The 19165-nt window shown below is 40.7% G+C and overlaps 1 protein-coding gene across 9 annotated transcripts in view; it reads left to right on the top strand.

The window, feature by feature from the left end:
- The window catches only part of Lims1 (LIM zinc finger domain containing 1), a 122618-nt gene that overhangs the window by 76264 nt on the left and 27189 nt on the right, over positions 1-19165 (top strand). For 6 of the 9 annotated variants that reach the window (XM_090336276.1, XM_090336277.1, XM_090336278.1 and 3 more), the window contains one exon: positions 18595-18754. In XM_090336276.1, the coding sequence (XP_090192402.1) occupies positions 18595-18754 (160 nt within the window). Of the gene's footprint in view, positions 1-15533; positions 15834-18594; positions 18755-19165 lie in introns of those variants that run through there. The other 3 variants (XM_090336273.1, XM_090336272.1, XM_090336274.1) reach the window with 2 other exon arrangements.

The following is a 19165-nucleotide window of genomic DNA, read 5'->3' as shown; positions in this document are numbered from 1 at the left end:
TGCCAGTCCTTGGAACTGAACTCAGTGCCTAAGCACTGTCCTTGGGCTTTCCTCAAGGCTAGTTTACCCCTTAAGCCATAGCACCACTTCTGGCTTTTCTATATATATGGTACCAAGAAATTGAACCCAGGTCTTCGTGCATGCTAGGCAAGCACTGTACCACTAGGCCAAACTCCCAGCCAAATGCAATTACTTTTTAAATCAGTTTGGCGTTTTCATGCTGTCATTGCTTTCCTGGTGATATGGCAAGTCTATCTTACCTCCAGTAAACCACCTAACAACAACTGGAAATGGAACTGTGACTTGAGTGGTAGAGCACTACCCTTGAACAGAAAAGCAGGGCAGGGCCCAGACCGAGTTCAAAGCTTAGGACTGACACCAAAAGAAGAAAAGAAAAGGTGTTATTTTAAAATACTAACACAAGTTGTAGCATTGCTGCCTTGGTCTAATTCTTAAGGTCATCTTAATATGTTTAAAAGGTTTATTAAGTTGTGTGTTTTCTGGATTGTTGTATAAAATGTATTTATCTAGGTTTTTTGGCTTAATCTCATTCATTAGGGGGATTGAGAATGTTAACGCATTTATTATCTATCATCACATTGTAATCTTTTCTTTCATTGGGGCTTATCAGTAATGGATGTCCAGTCCTGATATCTGTAACAATATTCAGGAAGTATCAAAGCCTGTGAGGTCACTGTGACTTGAAGGTTGAAAAGGAAAAGGCATATAGAAAGAAAGAACATCTTTTACCTTAATTTAGAATGTCTACTTATAGTAATATTCCTAGCTACAAGGGACCATTACCACTGAGAAATGGAAAGTTCAGTAATCTAAATTTTGAAGACATTTTGGGGAAGGATAAAATTGGATTTATGCGAATTGGCAAATGTTACACTGAAGCTTGTTTTTTTCTGACATGTGTTGTATTGTATGAATATACAGACCAGGCTATAGCTAACATAATGTTCAGAAGTATGAATATATAAGCCAATCTATATAGTTAGTATAAGGGTCAGGAAAGATGACTAGTAAAAAAAAATCTTGGCCGGGAGTTTGGCCTAGTGGTAGCGTGCTTGCCTAGCATGCACGAAAACCCAGGTTCGATTCCTCGGTACCACATACATAGAAAAAAGGCCGGAAATGGTGCTGAGGCTCAGGTGGTAGAGCATTAGCCTTGAGAAAGTCCAAGGACAGTGCTCAGGCCCTGAGCTCAAGCCCAGGACTGGCCCCCCCCCAAAAAAAATCTTGATTTGTTGTCATTAATTTATCTCAGAAAACCTCTTAATGAGCAGGTAAGAGACTGAACTAAGTAAAATGTAAACGTTTTGCTGATGCGTGGTGTCTCACACCTATAATCCTAGTTACTCAGGAGGCTGAGATCTGAGGATCAAGGTTCAAAGCCAGCCCTGGCACAAAAGGACCTGAGACTCTTATCTCCAAATAAACTCTAGAAAATGGGAAGTGGGGCTTGGCTCAAGGGTAGGGTGGTAGCCTTAAGCTGAAGAGCTCAGGACACTACTCAGGCCCAGGTGTAGGGTGGTAGTCTTGAGCTGAAGAGCTCAGGGACAGTGCCCAGACCAAATTCAAGCCCTACCACCCACCAGAAAAAAATGTGAATGTTTTGAGTTACTGCTCTTACTTCCATGAAACAGAGATGAATTTCTTTCATTTGTAAAAAGTTTGTTTTGGAAATATAAACTTGGTTTACTGAAGGTGGATACATTCGCTGTGAAGAGTCTCAGTGTATCCAGGAAATGGAGAGAGTTCTTTTCTTTGTTTTCTTTTTCTTTCTTTTCTTTATGTCTTATTTCTTTATGTCTTTGGGAGGGTAAGAGAAGCATAGAAATGGAGGGACAAAGGGTAAACAAATGCAGCAGTGGTCCTTAGTAGACATTATTTCGAAAATGAACATTATAACTTGCAGGTGGGGATAGAAGGGAGAAATTGGGAGAGACAGAGCAAGCTGGGTGACATTGTCTGAAAAGAAATGTACTCCTTACCTAACTTATGTAAGTGTAACTGTAACTGTGCATCACCTTTATAACAACTTATTTTTTTTAAAGAGTCTGAGTATAGCCAGAAACTGAATCCAATGTCTTGAATCACCTCTTAATAACTTACTTTTAGGAGCCCAAATTTCTCCATTTGCCTACTGAATATGATTTATGAAAGGAAAAAAGTTTTTTGTTGCTAACAAATTTAGAACTACTGGAAGATTTACTGTATTTCATTTTAAATAGCAAATGAGCCTCATCATTTTTACTATTTGGGAAGCCCCATCTATTTGAAAAAAAGCAAAATGTTAATAGCTTGTCACAAGCTAAGGACCTTGTATTAGTGATTTCATATGTTGAATTGAACCCTCTTCTCTTTTTTGGACAGGCAAATGTTAGAAATTAAGTGTTGGGCCCTGGCACCAGTGGCTCCCACCCATAATCCTTGCTAATCAGATTGAGATATGCAGATTTAGCTTGAGCTCAACCCTGGCAGGAAATGTCCGTGAGATTCTTATATTCAGTTAACCACCCCAAAGCTGGAATTGGTTCTGTGACTCAAATGATAGAGCACTGGCCTTGAACACAAAACCTAAGGGACAGTGGCCAGGCCCTGATAAGCCACAGTACTAGCACCAAAAAAAAAAAAAAAAAAAAAAAATAAGTTAAGTGCTGGGGCCATACATACCTAAGAGCTAGGAGCAAAGTGTCTCTGTGTCAAGCACCATGAGGGATGTTCAAGATATTGCAGGTCCTTGATCCCAAGGTCTGTGGACAGTTTTCCCTTTTTCAGGTAGTGCCAGGCCTTAAGACCTGATGTGAGTGAACCAGAGAAAAGCCTCCTGAGTTCTTTCTTTGCCTCCTCAGCTTTGAAAGCTAGCATGGAAGGCAAGTATTACTAAAGGGCAAAATTATGAACAGTGGTGTGATTTAGCAGCTTGTACAGAACTGTGTGGGAACCCTGAGATTGTAGTGTCAGAATACTGGAGTACTGACTCAGGCTGCCTAAATTTTGATGCAAATACTAAGCAAATAGAAAGGTAAAATTGACCTTTTAAAGTCTGTTTATATAAGCTGTGTACTTGAAAGCAATCTGTACCTGTATAGCAAGTGTACACATTGATTCTGGATGAGAAAACACTGACATTGCCTTCTGAGCCATTATGATACTATTTTTTTAATTCTATTTGAGGTCAGATTAATGAACTGTACTGGGTGGTTTCCACCTTCATCATAGAAAGCATTGGTGCATTCCATATAGTAAGTGTTTGATATAATGGGAATGTAAAATTTTGGTTGTACCATTTTGAATTGCTTCTATTGTCTTTAACTTTTTTTTTTTTTTTTCCTGTGTGTGGTACTAGGGTTTGAACGCAAGGCCTCATACTTACTAAGCAGGCACTCTGCCACATGAGCCACACCCCCATCCTGTTTTTGTTTCATTTTTCAAGTAGGGTCTCTATCCCCAGAACAGCCTTAAACCACAGTCTTCCTACCCATGCCTCCCATGTGGCTGGGATCACAGAGGCATACCACCATGCCCAGCTTATTGATTGAAATATAGAGTCTTTTTAACTTTTTGCCTAACCTGGTATGGAACTTCCATCTCTGTCTCCCTAATAGATGGGGTGAGCCACTATGCCTGGCCCTTCCCTTCACATTTTTTTTTGGGGGGGGTGGGGCTGTCCTGGGGCCTGAACTCAGGGCCTGGGTGCTATCCCAGAGCTTCCTTTGCTCAAGGCTAGCACTCTACCACTTGAGCCACAACTCTATTTCTGGCTTTTGCTGCTTTTGTGGTACTGGGAAATTGAACCCAGGGTTTCATGCATGCTAAGACAAGCACTCTACTACTGAGCCACCTTCCCCCCTACACCGCTTCACTTTTTTTGTTTGTAATTCAGGAGAATCAGGCTAGGGCTTTCTCTACCACTGTCTTTTCATACTCCTGTCCCTCAGTCATTGACTTCTGGTAAACCTCCATAACTATTACCATTAGAGGTCTAAATGGTATTTTCACTTATCCAGTCCATTTGATTTTATTAGTTGATTGGAATTATTCTTAGTGCTTCATTTGATTTGCTAATGGATTCTAACCTCTTTGAAGACTTTTTTGTCTATTTTCCCAGACTAATAATTTGACTTGCTTTTAGTTTTTATCATATTTTTGCTATCTCTCTCTCTCTCTCTCTCTCTCTGTCTCTGTCTCTCTCTGTCTCTGTCTCTCTCTGTCTCTCTCTGTCTCTGTCTCTGTCTCTCTCTCTCTCTCTCTTTCTCTTTCTCTCTGTTTGTCTTTCTTTCTTTTGCCAGTCCTAGGCCTTGAACTCAGGGCCTGAGCACTGTCCTTAGGCCTTCTCAAGGCTAGAGCTCTACCACTTGAGCTACAACACCACTTCTGGCTTTTTTCTGTGTGTGTGATACTGAGGAATTGAACCTGGGTCTTCATGCATGCTAGGCAAGCATTCTACCATTAGGCCAAACTTTTGGCCCTATATTTTTGCTTTCCTATCTGTAACCTTTGGTGAGAGATTGTTGGATCTCATATTGCTTTACTAATACTTGGTTTGGATAGATAGGCTCATAGTAATTCAAGTGCATGTTTGCTGTCCTGAACTGAAATGCCCAGCAACAGTTCTGTTTATAAAAGGGTTTGAACTAAAATGCCTGGCAACAGTGCTGTTTATAAAAGTTGCCTAGTCCTCCAGTGAGGAAGGCTTAAATTTCATTTTATGTCATTTAAGTAATTAAATATTAAGCGGTGTGTCCCATCCATGAATTCGCCCACCTGGTGCCTGTGTATGTGCCTTTGTGCCTCAATTGTAACAATTACTGAAATATTAGTAATTCACCTGGGTTCCATGGGTCTCTTCCTCTCCCTAAGCTTTGCTAAGGATCCTTGTTGCACACTGTTCTTGAAGGTTTATGGGTGATGAGGGAACTGGATGCCGCCTGTGGCCTCTTTGTGGCAGTAGAGGCCAAGATCCCCAGAGTAAGAGCGGAGCAGTGTCCTCAAGGACTGCTGCAAGCAGGCACAGGAGTTCTTAGGAAGGCCCTTAAGTCCCCGCCGTTTTGCTTGTGTCTCCTCCTAGCCAAAGGAAAAGAGAGGAGAGGGGAGAGAATGGAAGACTAACAGAGCTGGTTTCTGCTCTCTCACAGCACTCGTTTTTCCAGGACTCTTCATTTTAATTCAGCATACCAGTTGTTTAATTTATGTATCTGTGAGGACTGGGAGAGGAGTAAATGGTGAGCAAAGATGGGTTGATATGTAGTCTCCTAACCCCCCGTCCTTTTAGCAGAAAGCATTTCAACCATTATTTTAATGCATTTTAGATATTGTCTTTGCTTTAGACACTGAGTTAAGCTTGTTGAACCCTTCCAGAGCTGGATCCTACACTCACTCCTGCCCCATCAGCTGTCTTTTCTTCCCTGGTGTCTCCTCAGATCCACACATCTGGAGTGACTCTATACACAGTATTCAACAGTGGAACCCCTTTCACTCCATAAAAGCATTCTATTTTCGGAATGTTGCTTCGTTATATTGCAGGAGTAAAGTAGCAGGAATGGCCATGAGAAGCAGAGGTAGGTGACATTCAGAGTAAAGCAGCAGTCCTCGCAGCTAATTGTGTCTGAGGGGCTGAGTACTGGGGATTGCATTCTCACCCCCACTACCTTCTGCAGGAGCAGCAAGAGCCATTGTGCTCTCCTGCTTCTGATGACGCAGGTCCTTACTGGTGAAATACTATGGAACCTAGACTGGCCACCAGTGTGCCACCAGAGCAGGATGCTGTCAGGAAGGCACCCTAGACAGTACTGGAGGGTTAGCTAGGCAGGTCCTGGGTTGAACAGCCAGTCCTTTTGCTTACTGCTCTGTCTTGGAAAAAATTGGAATCGGGGCTGGGAGTTTGGCCTAATGGTAGAGTGCTTGCCTAGCATGCAATAAGGCCTGGGTTTGATTCCTGGGTACCACATATGTAGAAAAAAAAAAACTGGAAGTGGTGCTGAGGCTCAAGTGGTAGAGTTCTAGCCTTTAGAAAGTCCAAGGACAGTGCTCAGGCCCTGAGCTCAAAGCCCAGGACTGGCTAAATAAATAAATAAATAAAATAAAGTAGCATTAAAGAAAAAAGATTGGAATCAACTGTGTGGACTTCCATTTATCTGACTTAGTCTTGATAACCCATACCTTCTACCCCTTTCTAGTTTCATATGTAAATCTGTGAGACTAACCTCCTTGTATAAGCACCAAACATCTAGACCTCCCAACTACAGATCCAACTACAGGCTTCCCCTTGTCATATATGTCCAGCCAGGAGAGAAAAAGCACATAGTAATCTGAAAAGTAATGTTCAGTATGTAGGAGTGCTGGTGGCTCATGGCTATAATCCTAGCTACTCAGGTCACTGGGACTCCTACTAACTAGCCAGCAAAAAGCTGAGGTGGGTCTATGGTTCCATTTGTAGAGCACTAGCCTTGAGCAAAAATGCTAAGGGATACCACATAGGCTCTGAGTGTAACTCTTGAGTACTGGGACAAAGGGAGGAAAGGAGGGGGGAGAAAAAAAGGAAGGAAAGAAATTGGAAATGCTATCCATGGAGCTACTACTATCCAAGGACTAAGATGAATCCTCACAAAGCCCATCAAACAGAATTAAAGTCCTGGAACTGTGTGCTCAAAATCTTCCCTCTAGCATGCCAGTAACCTGAGTAGAACTGCCAGCAGGGTGGATGCTGCTAACTACCGAGTGTTACAGGAGCCCAAGGCACTGTGCTTTATAAGGCTGCTGGCTGCTATGCCCTGGGAACTGGGTGTGTGAGAAAACATCCATCCCCTGGATTGTCTCTGCAGTGCCCTCTACTGACACAGCTTCAATACTGCTTACTAAGAAGAAAGGTGAAGTGGGGCACTTGGTATGACCAGTGACCAGAAAAAACGTGATGATTCCTGAGGAGAGTAAGTGGCACTATCTGTGGTCATCATGACTTGAATATTACATAGTATTTCTTTTTCTTTTTCATTCTTTTTTTTTGCCAGTACTGGGGCTTGAACTCAGTGCCTGGGCACTGTCCTTGGGCTTTCTTAAGGCCAGCATTCTGCCACTTGAGCCACAGCACCACTTCCGGCTTTTTCTGTGTATGTGGTACTCAGGAATCAAATCCAGAGTTTTGTACGAGCTAAACAAGCACTTGTACTACCGTAAGTCCACACTCCCAGTCCCTGCACATTATTTCTAGGTTTATAGAATTCTTCCTCTTGAAAAGAGCAGAAGAATATAAAAAAGAACTTCCTATTTTCACAACTCAGAATTTCATTCTGTGCCAAAAGATGATGAGCCAGAAGCCAGAACAAGATTCTTGAGATCCAACAGCCCTGGCTGTGAGCTGACCAGGTCATGATCAGATTCTGGGACCTTGTTATATCATCTCCACATACTTTTTTCATAAAATTTCCATAAAACATAGGTGGTAGCTAAAACAATTTCTTTCCTTTCTCTGTGCACTTCGTAAAATTTGACATTTATAAAGACAGAAACTCCTTTTAATGTTCGCAAAAAAGAAAATTATTACTTTTTTTTTCAATTGTTCTGCTTGATCATGGCCAATGTTGTTTAATTGTGTATGTATGTGTGCATGACAATGAGTGAGTAGATTTGAGTAAAATATTTTTACTTGCGTCCTTCATACTAAAATTCTTTCTCTTGCTCTTTTTTTAAAACCCTATTGAAGAAAGTAGGCCTCACATTCAGCTTAGTCACAGAGTAAAAATTCCTATTGACTTCCTGTCCCAGGGTTCTGTGGTCAGTGTTCTGTGAGATAGCTCTGCTGAGTCAGAACTAAAATAAGAACATAATTTAGAGCCAGAAAGTCTGGTGCTGGTAGCCAGTATAGCCATATAAAGAGGTCCTGGTTGCACTAAAAGGTTTCCCCGGTAATCTGGGCATCTCTTAAATCAACATTCAGCTAAAAATAGTATTCTGTATTTAAAGCACAGGGCTTCCTCAAATGTGTCTGTTTTGATCAGGGCACAATATGGTTTTATAAAGACATTTAGGGGTGAGAAAAGTTAATGGATCACAGAATAAAAGGTAAAAGTGAATAACAATGAAGGGATTACAGGCATTTTCAGGGAAAGCAAGTGAAACATACTGATTGTTTGTAGACTAGAAAGTACTCAATTCCATGTGAGTTATTAAAAATACTGTTAAGAGTTCTTATTTTCTTGGGTTCCTGGCATTCTTAAAGAAATGAACAGCACCTTTGTAAGACACAGCACATTATTCTGTCTTGTAAAATTGTACCCACTGGATTCACAGTACTGTATTTGTCAAACTAAAATAAAATAACTCAAAGTCCTAAAACAGTGCTAAAGCTAGGCCAAAAAGGAAAGTAGTTCTGTGTCTGTTTAGATGTGTCACTCATCTAGATACTTTGACCACTATTATTAATTATCATTTGTAGCCAGGCAGTAGCAGAGCATGTCTATAATGTCAGTACTGGAGAAACTGAGGCAGGAGGATCATGAGTTAAAGGCCAGTCTGAACCTAGTGATACCCTGTCTAAAAAGAAAAAGATAAGACTGGGCACATAGTATAATCCTAGCTACTTAGAAGGCTGAGATCTGAGGATCAAGGTTCAAATCCTGCCCCGGCACAAAAGAACCTGAGACTCTTATCTCCAGTTAACCTCTCTAGAAAACTCAAAGTGGGGCTTGGCCCAAGGGTAGTGTGGTAGTCTTGAGCTGAAGAGCTCAGAGACAATGCCCAAGACCCAGGGGTAGGAAAGTAGCTTTGAGCTGAAGAGCCCAGGGACAGCGCCCTGACCCACCTAAAAAAAAAAAAAATGATTATAGTCACCTTACACCAAGCGTGTTTATTTTATGGTATACAAGTACTTGCAAAAGAACAGACCAAGATGTCAAAGTGGCTAGGAGGATTATCATTGGTTCTTTTCTGCCACTCTTTCACTTTATTATATTGGATGATGGAAGCGGGCCAGTTCAGCTTTGTCAAATGAACGTGAGGGCTGGTTGATCCTATCCCAGTGTGTATATACTCCCACATGGGTGGATGTACAAACATGAGTTATTTCTCTTTTTTCATATATTTTTATTGTAATTAATAGAAGGGTTACATTATATTTACCAGATAGAGGGTGCATTACTTCACATACATTGATGCCCTTTCTCATGTCTTGGTCCCCATTTCCCTCCCACCACCCCCGCCCCTCAACTTGTTTTCCCCCTTCCCTGTCTGATTTCAAATAACCAAATATGCATATACACAATAAATATATCAGATAACAAGGTGAAATACTGTAACAATATGAGATAGCCAAGGGACAGCAAAAGAGCTGAGAGATGACATAGTACATTAAGGACAACAATCACTCGTTATATGGCTTTTGTTTCTTTATCCTGGAGGTCCTTACATTTGGCAACCTGCTGTATGGCTTTATGTATGTAGGTTTTGTTCTATTGTAAATCTCTGCTAGGAAGCCCAAGGTTTCTACTGATTATGACAAATGAGGGAAACCATTGAGCCTATGTTCCTTTGAGTCTGGCTTACTTCACTTAATATGATTGTTTCTAAGTCTTTCCATTTCCTTACAAATGGGGCAATGTCGTTCTTTCTGACTACAGCATAGAATTCCATTGTGTATAAATACCACATCTTGTTGATCCACTCATCAACTGAGGGGCATCTGGGTTGGTAAATAGTGCTGCAATGAACATCGTTCTGCTAGTGGATGTAGTATGTCCTCGTTTCTGGATGATTGGGTAAATGCCAAGTAGTGGATTTGCTGGGTCATAGCGGAGTTCTATGTTTAGTCTTTTGAGGAACTGCCATATTGCTTTCCATAGTGGAAGAAGACTCTCTTTAAGTCTTTGGCCCATCTTTTACTGGGATGGTTGTTTCTTTTGGAGATTAGTTTTGGAGTGATTCAATTTTTTGAGCTGTTGATATATTTTAGATATGAGGCCTTTGTCAGTTGTATGGTCAGTGAAGATCTTCTCCCATTCTGTAGGCTTTCTATCTAGTTAATTTGTTAGCTATGTCCTTTGCCATACAGAAGCTCTGCAGTTTAATGTAGTCCCACTTATCCAGACTTTCTCTGATCTATTGTGTTTCTGGATCTTTATTAAGAAAGTTTCGACCTCTGCCAAGGAGACCTAGTGTATCTCCTATTCCTTCTTGTAAAGTTTTCAGTGTATCTGCTTTTACCTCGAGGTCTTTGATCCATTTGAAGTTAATCCTGGTGCAGGGTGACAAAAAAGGATCCAACTTTAGTTTTCTGCAAGTGCTTAACCAGTTCTGCCAGCACAACTTGTTGAAGAGGCTGTCTTTCTTCCATTCTTTTTTTTTTTTTTTTGGTTCTCTTATCAAAGATTAGGTGGCCACATGTCTGTGGTTTAATATCTGGGTCCCCAGTTCTATTCCATTGGTCTTCAGGTCTGTTCTTGTGCCAGTCCCAAGCTGTTTTGATAATTATAGCTCTGTAATAGAGTCTAAAGTTTGGTATTGAAATTCCTCCTGCGCTGTTTTTTCTGCTAAGAAGTGTTTTTGTTATACGGGGTCTTTTATTATTCCACATGAAATTTTGGATTGCCTCTTCTATTTCTTTAAAGAATGACATTGGGATATTGATGGGTATTGCGGTGAATTTGTAGCTAGCCCTTGGCAAGATTGCCATTTTCACGATGTTGATTCTTCCAATCCAGGAGCATGGGAGGTTTTTCCATTTCCTCCGTTCTGCTTTAATTTCCTTTTTCAGGGTTTTATTTAACGTTTTCATCGAAAAGGTCCTTTACATTCTTAGTTAAGTTAATTTCTAGGTACTTTATTTTCTTTGAGGCTATTGCAAAAGGAGCTGCTTTCCTGATTGTTGCCTCGTTCCTCTCATTGTTGGCATAGAGGAAGGCAGTTGATTTTTGAGGGTTAATTTTATACCCTGCTCCTTTGCCAAAGTTTTGAATCAGCTCAAGGAGCTTGGGCATGGAGTGTGTAGGGTTCTTTAAATACAGAATCATGTCATCTGCAAAGAGGGAAAGTTTCACTTCCTCTTTCCCTATTTGGATACCCTTTATGCTTGCTTCTTGCCTTATTACTCTGGCTAGGAATTCTAATCCTAAAACATGAGTTATTTCTTAGTGGGCATATCTTTTGGCAGCATATTCTGCAGCTTCCCTAGGCTAGTCTCTTAGTGTATTTCTTGGGTGGATTGCCTGTGTAATGAGACTTAATACAGGCAGTAGGTTAGTTCTGCTGTGTTTCTGTAGGGAAATTTATTTATTTGCTGCTTATGATTCAGAATGTTAGTGCCAGAGAGGGTCATGAGAAGGGATCATGCTATGAAGACCATTTCCATCCCTCTTCTTTGCATTTCCCATTATTGTTTACACATCAGAATTCTTTGTTGGATGGAAAGTTTTGTTGCTTGGGTCATGTTGAGAAACTTAACAGAGATCGTCCAGAGAAAGAGGCTTTTTAAAAAATAGGCCTCTGAAAAAAAAAAGAAGAAAGAAAAGAAAAGAAATAAGCCCCTGGTAGGTGAAGATGTAGCCCAAGCAGTAAGAGTATAGCACTTTTAAAAGCCAAGCCAAGTGCTAGGCCCTTCTGAGCCCTGATAGATAGCAGGGTTTAGGGGGCGATGTGGGGAGCCCTTAAGTAGGCTGTCCCTACTTTTGAACTTGGCTGAGATTGAGTAACTGAACTATTGATTTTCAGTGCCTGTGCCCTTTCTAGGCAGAGTATCTCTTGCCCTGTGGAGCACATTTAGGACTCTGTGGGCACAGAGCATGAGCCAGACTACCTGACATGGATGGTCCCTTGCTGCTCCTGGATCTGTGGCCCTGAGGGGCCACGCTCATGCAAGTTTGATTTCCATAGGCTTCAGACACCTAAGAAGGAATGTTTGCCTTATCTCTGTCTACTAGAAGCATTGTATTTGAATTGTTGATTTTAGGGCGAAGTAGGTAATTGCTGGTTTACTTCCTGAAAGCTTTCAGCCTGCATCCAAATAGAATTCCACTCATTTTTCCTTATCAGGTAAATGAACAGTAATTCCATCTCCCATACCAAGTATGTCTTTCAGATAAGTTTTGCTTCCAAAAGATTTTTAAAAGGAAAAATAGTCGTGATAATTGCATTAGCCTAGTTACAGCCTCATAATTCTTAGATGTTTGGATTGTTTTCCAGTACTAGAATGGTGCATTAATGGTAATAGAAGGATAATCCAGTTATTTTAGTTAAATGATTTTTTCTCATTTACTCTATTCAGTTATACTTAACAATCTATAACAAAGTCTAAATGTTGCTTCCCTTATTTGTTGTTTAAATTTGTTTAATATTGGTTTTGAGAGAGGGTCTTAAACTTTGCCTTAGCTAGCCTCAAACTCAAGGACCTCCTCCCTCCGCCCTCCCTAGTAGCTAGAATTACAGGTATGCACTGTTTTAACTGGCCTCCCTAGGCTCTACTTTGATAATCCCAGTATGCAAAAAATGTGCAAGTCTTTTCATTTCAAGCTAATTGAAGAAAAATGTGTTTTTCTTCTCTTTCTCATGCTTCTATGGTAATGTTTTGTTTTGCTTTGTTTGGGTGGGGTGAGGGTTGTTCAGTCAAGAATTAAGAAACAATTTTAACACATAAGTCAAAATGACATATTGATGGCAAATCCTTATCCGTTTCTAGATGACTTTTATCTGTTTGTTTCCTCTCTCTTTTGAAAGAAAACACAGTGTGTTTGTCTTCAAAGCCAAAGCATAAGATATAACTGTCTAGCTCCATTAATTGCAATTCATAGTTGAATTGTTTTTAGTAGTCTGGGAAAAATGAGTGTAACTTAGTGGTAGAGCACTTGCCTTAGCATATGCAATGCTCTGGATTCATTCCCCCCAAAATGAAAAAAAAAGTTGCTTTATATTTTTTTGAGCTACAATGTTTGGCTTATTATTTTTTTTAAATAGGGTCTCCCAAACTTTGCTTGGCCTACACTTGAATCCTCCTACCTCTGTCTCTTAAGTAGTAGGAATAATTAGAGGTACCCAACACCACACCTGTCTGCCAAATGAATTTGTGTTGTAACTATTGTAGTATAAGTAATTGTTTACATAACTGCCCTGCACTATCCCACAGGACAGCTTCCCCCCCCCTTTCATTTAGGTCTCAATTTCCAGCACTCAGCAAAGTCTCTAACATATAAAGGTTCTGAATCAATAATTGCTACACTACTCCTGGGAGCCCGAGGCTCACACTTGTAATCCTAGCCAAGATAGGAGGATCACAGTCCAATGTTGCTTTATTTTTAAAGTTTTTTTTTATTGTGGTAACTGTAGTTATGATCATATCCAGACTTCAAGTACTTGAACTCCTATAAATAGCTGCAGTGTTTTGTACTATGTCTCTAAGCACGTTACTTATTGTAGGCCATTTGTAGGTGAACTTTGTTTGAAATCATGGAGTTAGCAGACTGGTAGAATTTGACACTCTGAAGTCATCTCGGTAAACACTAGATTAGGCCAATTTAGTGGCAGCTGTGGCCCTTACCTAACAATGTGTGAGACACACTCGCCCATGGCTCCAATTCCATCTTTCATCAAGTGATAGATTTTGGCACACAAGAAATGCTAAGTAATGAGTTTATAAAACTCTCTATTCTGGTTATCCAGACAAAGGGTTGAACGGGCTAAGACCTGTCCTGGCTTTCCCAAAGACCCAGGTTGTGATGAGGAGGTTTGTCAATAGATGATAGAATCTCTGTGGGAGGAATCAATAGTCATGGAATGTAGAACCTCAGGCAGGCCTAGGTCCTCAACAAGTCATTCAACAGACACACTCCACAGACAAAAGAGACCTTTTTGTTGTTGTTTTGGTATTTTGTTTGTTTGTTTTCTCTCTCAAGGCTAGCACTCTACCATTTGAGCCACAGCTACATTTCTTTCTTTCTTTTTTTTTTTTTTGCGGGGGTGGGGGGTGGGGGGAGGGCAGTCCTGGGTCTTGAACAGTCGAGGCCTTAGCAGTGTCCCCAAGCTTCTTTTATTCAAGGCTAGCTTTCTGCCATTTGAGCCACAGCTCCGGCTGTGGCTTTTTCTGTTTATGCAGTACCAAGGAATTGAACCCAGGGCTTCACGCATGCTAGGCAAGCACTCTACCACTAGGCCACATTCCTGGCCACATTTCTAGCTTTTTCTTTTTTTTTAAATACTTTATTGTAAAGATGGTATACAGAGGGATTATAGTTATATAAGGTAATGAGTACATTTCTTTCTCTTTTTTTTTGCCAGTCGTGGGACTTGAACTCAAGGCCTGAGCACTGTACTTGGACTTTTCTCAAGGCTAGAGCTCTACCACTTGAGCCACAATACCACTTCCAGGTTTTTGCTATGTATGTGGTACCGAGGAATCAAACCCGGGTCTTTGTGCATGCTAGGCAAGCACTCTGCCACTTGACCAAACTCCCAGCCCCACATTTCTAGCTTTTTGATGTCTACTGGGCTGGCTTCAAGCTGTGATACTCAAATCTCAGCCTCCTGATGAGCTAGGATTACAGGTGTTAACCTCCAAATTTTGGTAAAAATCTTTTTTTATAAGTTCCCTTTCATCTCTTGCTTTAGGTGGGACAGATTATTGTGCTTAGAGGACTGGAACTATAGAGCTGGGAAGTTTGGCGTAGTGTAAGAGTGCTTGCCTAGCATGCACAAAGACCTGGTTTCAATTCCTTGGTACCACATACTTACAAAAAAAAAAAAAAGCCGAAAGTGGTGCTGTGGCTAAAGTGGTAGAACTCTAGCCTTGAGAAAGCTCAAGGGCAGTGCCCAGGCCCTGAGTTCAAGCCAGGACGGGCAAAAGAAGAAAGCAAAAGTAAGAAAGATTCTGCGACCTTTTATGGCTACATCATTATCATTGAGATAGTACTGTTAACTGAATATAACAAGGAAGCCAGAGCATATGATAGCTTCCTGTTACGATAAGATTAAAGAGTCCTAGCTTACCTGTTGCAAGATTTACTGAAGTTAAATGAAAGAGTTATAATTAAACTTCATTTCATTCCTATTTCTACTTAAATCTATTCATTGAAGCCTTTATTGAATTCTCGCTGTGTCTGAAGAACAATGATAAGAGAAGGCAAAACAGCACTTAAAGGTTCAGGGGTTTGCTGATTCTTTGCATCCACACCCCAGGACTGAGAGATCCCAGGTCAGATGCCAGCCACATCAGTCTCACTGAAAGCTTGTGTAGGGTGCCCAGCAAGCTCTCCAAAAGATTCTATGCTCTCTGAAATTAAGAAAATAGTGTTTTTGCCTGATGACAAATACCCAGGACAGATGGAAATTTATTTCTCTTGAGGGCCTAGAGTAGCCGTCTGTAGTCACAATCTGTGGGGAGAGTGTGCTCCAAAAAAGACTGTAACTACTTTATGGAATGTTTTTTTAGAACTTCTAGGAAGCTGCAGTAAACTCAGGCTGCTGTGCAGCTGAGTGCTGTGCTGCTGAGCTCTTCACATGAAACCCGTCAGTAGTGACCCTGGCAGCTGCTGACGTGCTTGGGAACAGTGGGAGTGACCCTGGCTAGGAAGCTGGGAGGTCTGGGTATTGTTCCTCCTGCCTGTGAGCCCTGTGGCTCTCATCCCGAGCTCTCATCCCGGAGCTCTGGAGCTCTTAGCACCCGTCATGGCCTTCTCTAGCCGAACACGCCCCTGTGCTATCCCGGAGAATGAAGAGATCCCCCAGACAGTTCTTAATAGTGTCCACGAAGCTAATGGGAATGAAGACGAGAGGGCTGTGTCCAAACTGCAGCGCAGGCACAGTGATGTCAAAGTCTACAAGGAGTTCTGTGACTTTTATGCAAAATTGTGAGTCTCCCCTTTCCTGGAATGCCTTCTAGAGCTCAGGATTTTTAGCTCTCCATTACTAGCAGCTTTGATATGTCCAATGTGATACTATGTAGCAGGGCTTTTCATGGGGGACTTGGGGACTCTGGGATGGCTCATACAGCCTCCTGGCCAACAGGTTGCCTTGTAAAATTTCACTACAAGATTTCCTTTCTTAGGGGAGAAGGAAAGTGTTGTCATCACAAGAGTAGAAAGTCCTTGTCTTCAATAGGTTCCCAATAATGCTACATTTTCGTTATGTCTATGGGGGAAGGGGAGAGTTTTGTTGTCAGGATTTACAATAGGAAAAATTTATACACTTGAACTTTGCAAAGATAGAGCCGTTTAATCAAGATAAATGTTTTTGTTGAGGAGTTAACTCTGTAATCAGTATTTCACATAGTAAACTCAAGATGATTTTTGGTTTTTATACATTGTATTTAAGGAGCAGAAAACTTGTTTCACATATGATTATAAAATGAGAATAATAGAAAACTGGATTGCTGCTTCCTATGTGAGAAGCAGATCTGCAGACTCAGTCATGTTGGGTTCATTAGAATTCTGTACTAAGGCTTTTACATAAATTTATGTCTTCCCCTGTATTTCACATTTTAGTGAAAATTATCGCCTGGAAAGTCAGCCAGTCAATTAAAAGTAAGCTGATAGCAGCCATAACTGTCACATGTTTTCAGGTATATCATCTATCACATGAAGTATTAATGATAAAATTGACTGTTTAAAAAGTACACTATTCCAGGAGGTCAACACAGGAAAGGAAAGAAAAACGTAAGTGGTCAGTAGGAAGGCAAGATCATTACCATTTCCTTTTCCCTCCTTTGTTACTAAGAAGAATACATCATAAAAAAATACAAATCACATTATTTTAAACCAGTCTATTTTTCCAGTATGTGAAATAACTCTGTTCTTGTTTTTTGTTTATTTTGCCAGTCCTGGAGCTTGAACTCAGGTCTTAGGCACTGTCCTTAGACAAGGTTTGCATTCTGCCACTTGAGCCACAGCACTACTTCCAACTTTTTCTGTGTATGTGGGACCAAGGAATCAAACCTAGGGCTTCGTGCATGGGAGGCAAATGCTCTACCCCTAGGCTACGTCCTGACCCCTCTGTTCTTGTTTTTATACTGTGTCTACCTATTTCACTAATTCTTCTTGAGTATTTGAACTTGAGTATGAAATATTTAAACTGAGAAAAAAGAAATATTTATAAATTTATTTTAAAGCAATACTAACATGTTAGTAATATATATATACAGAAAAATGACACTTTTCCATTTCTGCAAATCTTACTGTTTGTCTTGACAAAAGACACTGTCTCATATGTGCCTGTTACAGTAGATGAATGCAGCCATCACAAAGATATGGTTAGAAAAGAGGGGATTTATTTTTTCAGAGATTATACTTTGGGAACTATACATTTCAGAATCTTCTTTTCCAGCCTGTTGAAGTGTCATTAGGATTACTGAGGTCTGAGGAATCTTTTGAATGATTAGTGATGCTGTCAGGAGCATCATCATGCATCATCATCAAAGCAGTTTTGACAATTTTTTGTTGTTGTTCTGACAATTATTGTACAGAAGTTGGGCTTACTTACTGCGCTTCCTCACTCAGGAACATGCATGGATTTATTTATTTATTTAGGTTAGTCATGGGAGCTTGAACTCAGGACCTGGGCATTGTCCCTAAGCTTTTCTTTTCAAGGCTAGTGCTGTACCACTTTGAGCCACAGTTCCACTTCTGGTTTTCTGGTGGTTAATTGGAGATAAGAGTCTCATAGACTTTCCTTCCCAAGCAGGCTTTGAACTGCAGTCTTCAGATCTCTAACCTCTTGAACAGCTATGATTGCAAGCATGAGCCACCCGCACCCATCTATGTGTGGATTTTGACTAAGAAAACCTTTGCATCTTTGTCAAAACTGCCACTGTTTGGACAGAAAGAAACTACATATTCCCCTCTTCCCCCTCCCTCCCATCTCATATTCTGAAATGACACAGTAAAGATTTGTTTATGAAGTGTAAACTAAGGTTGTTACCCAATGATATGGTACTTTGCTGGCATGCATGCAGTTTAGACTCCATTCTCAAAAAGGAAACTTTGACTTTCAGATGTCTCATGGATATTTTAATTAAGCAGCTGTGAACCTGAGTTCCTGGAGGAAAACTCCTTTTTTTTGCTTTCTTTCATTCTTGGAGATGGGATTGCAGTATATTTGTCTAGGCTACCCTGAAACTCTCAAGCTCAAGTGATTCTTTCACTTCAGGCTAATCCTTAGTAAAGTAGGGCCACAGGTATATTACCACTATACTAAGCTGAAAGCAGTTTTTGACTTCTTATTTTTTTACTTCTATTCCTAGCACCCAAATACATAGTAAAGACTCCACTGTATATTAACTAGAAAAATACGGACAACTAGTAGAATCAAAATTGGAGGTCATTTTTAGAATGTAAGGTGCTAGTGTGACAAGACTAGAGCAGTTGGATTAATAAGAAAACAGGGCTTAGGTAGTGGAGCTGTATCCCAAGTGGTAGAGTAAGTACTAGCCTTGAGCACAAAAGCTCAGGGACAATGCCCAGGCCCTGAGTTCAAGCCTAAGACCAGCACCAAAAACAAAACAAAAAATAGGGCTGTATAGGCCAAATACAAGTTTTATGATTGTTCAATTCTGTGTCTAGTGTTGAGCCTAAGAAAAGACTAACAATCTGGCTTGCTGTCTTTTGTGTTTTACAGCAACATGGCCAATGCCCTGGCCAGTGCTACTTGTGAGCGCTGCAAGGGCGGCTTTGCACCTGCTGAGAAGATTGTGAACAGTAACGGTGAGCTATATCATGAGCAGTGCTTTGTGTGTGCTCAGTGCTTCCAGCAGTTTCCGGAAGGACTCTTTTATGAGGTGGGTCTACTGGACAGGAACAAAGAATTGTCATCTCTGTTCCTTCCTTTTCTTTTCTAGAGTTTCTTTCATGTTCAAGTTCATTATCAAAGATTGAAGTGTCATGTGCTTGCCCCCAGGTATTTAGTAACTGTGAGATGTCAGTGATGATCTGTATAACAAACGCACAATGTACAACCTAGATAGGATACCTTTTCAGGCACCAACATTTGCATTGTTCATTTTATTGTCCTATTTCAGAATCCATAGTACTTTGCCACTCTGCCTATCAGACATAAGCATTTCTACTCCAAATAACAGTCTACAGCTGCACTGTCTCTGGCTTTTGCACACAGGCACCTATATGTTTGCCCCTGTGTAGATCTTGCCAGCTCCTATGTTTGTTTCTGTCCTTTTCCCTGAAAGAAAGTC

This window comes from Megascapheus bottae, chromosome 7 (assembly GCF_031878675.1).
Source record: "Megascapheus bottae isolate mThoBot1 chromosome 7, mThoBot2.hap1, whole genome shotgun sequence".
NCBI classification, from domain to species: Eukaryota; Metazoa; Chordata; class Mammalia; order Rodentia; family Geomyidae; genus Megascapheus; species Megascapheus bottae.
This window is presented reverse-complemented; position numbering and strand designations above follow the sequence as displayed.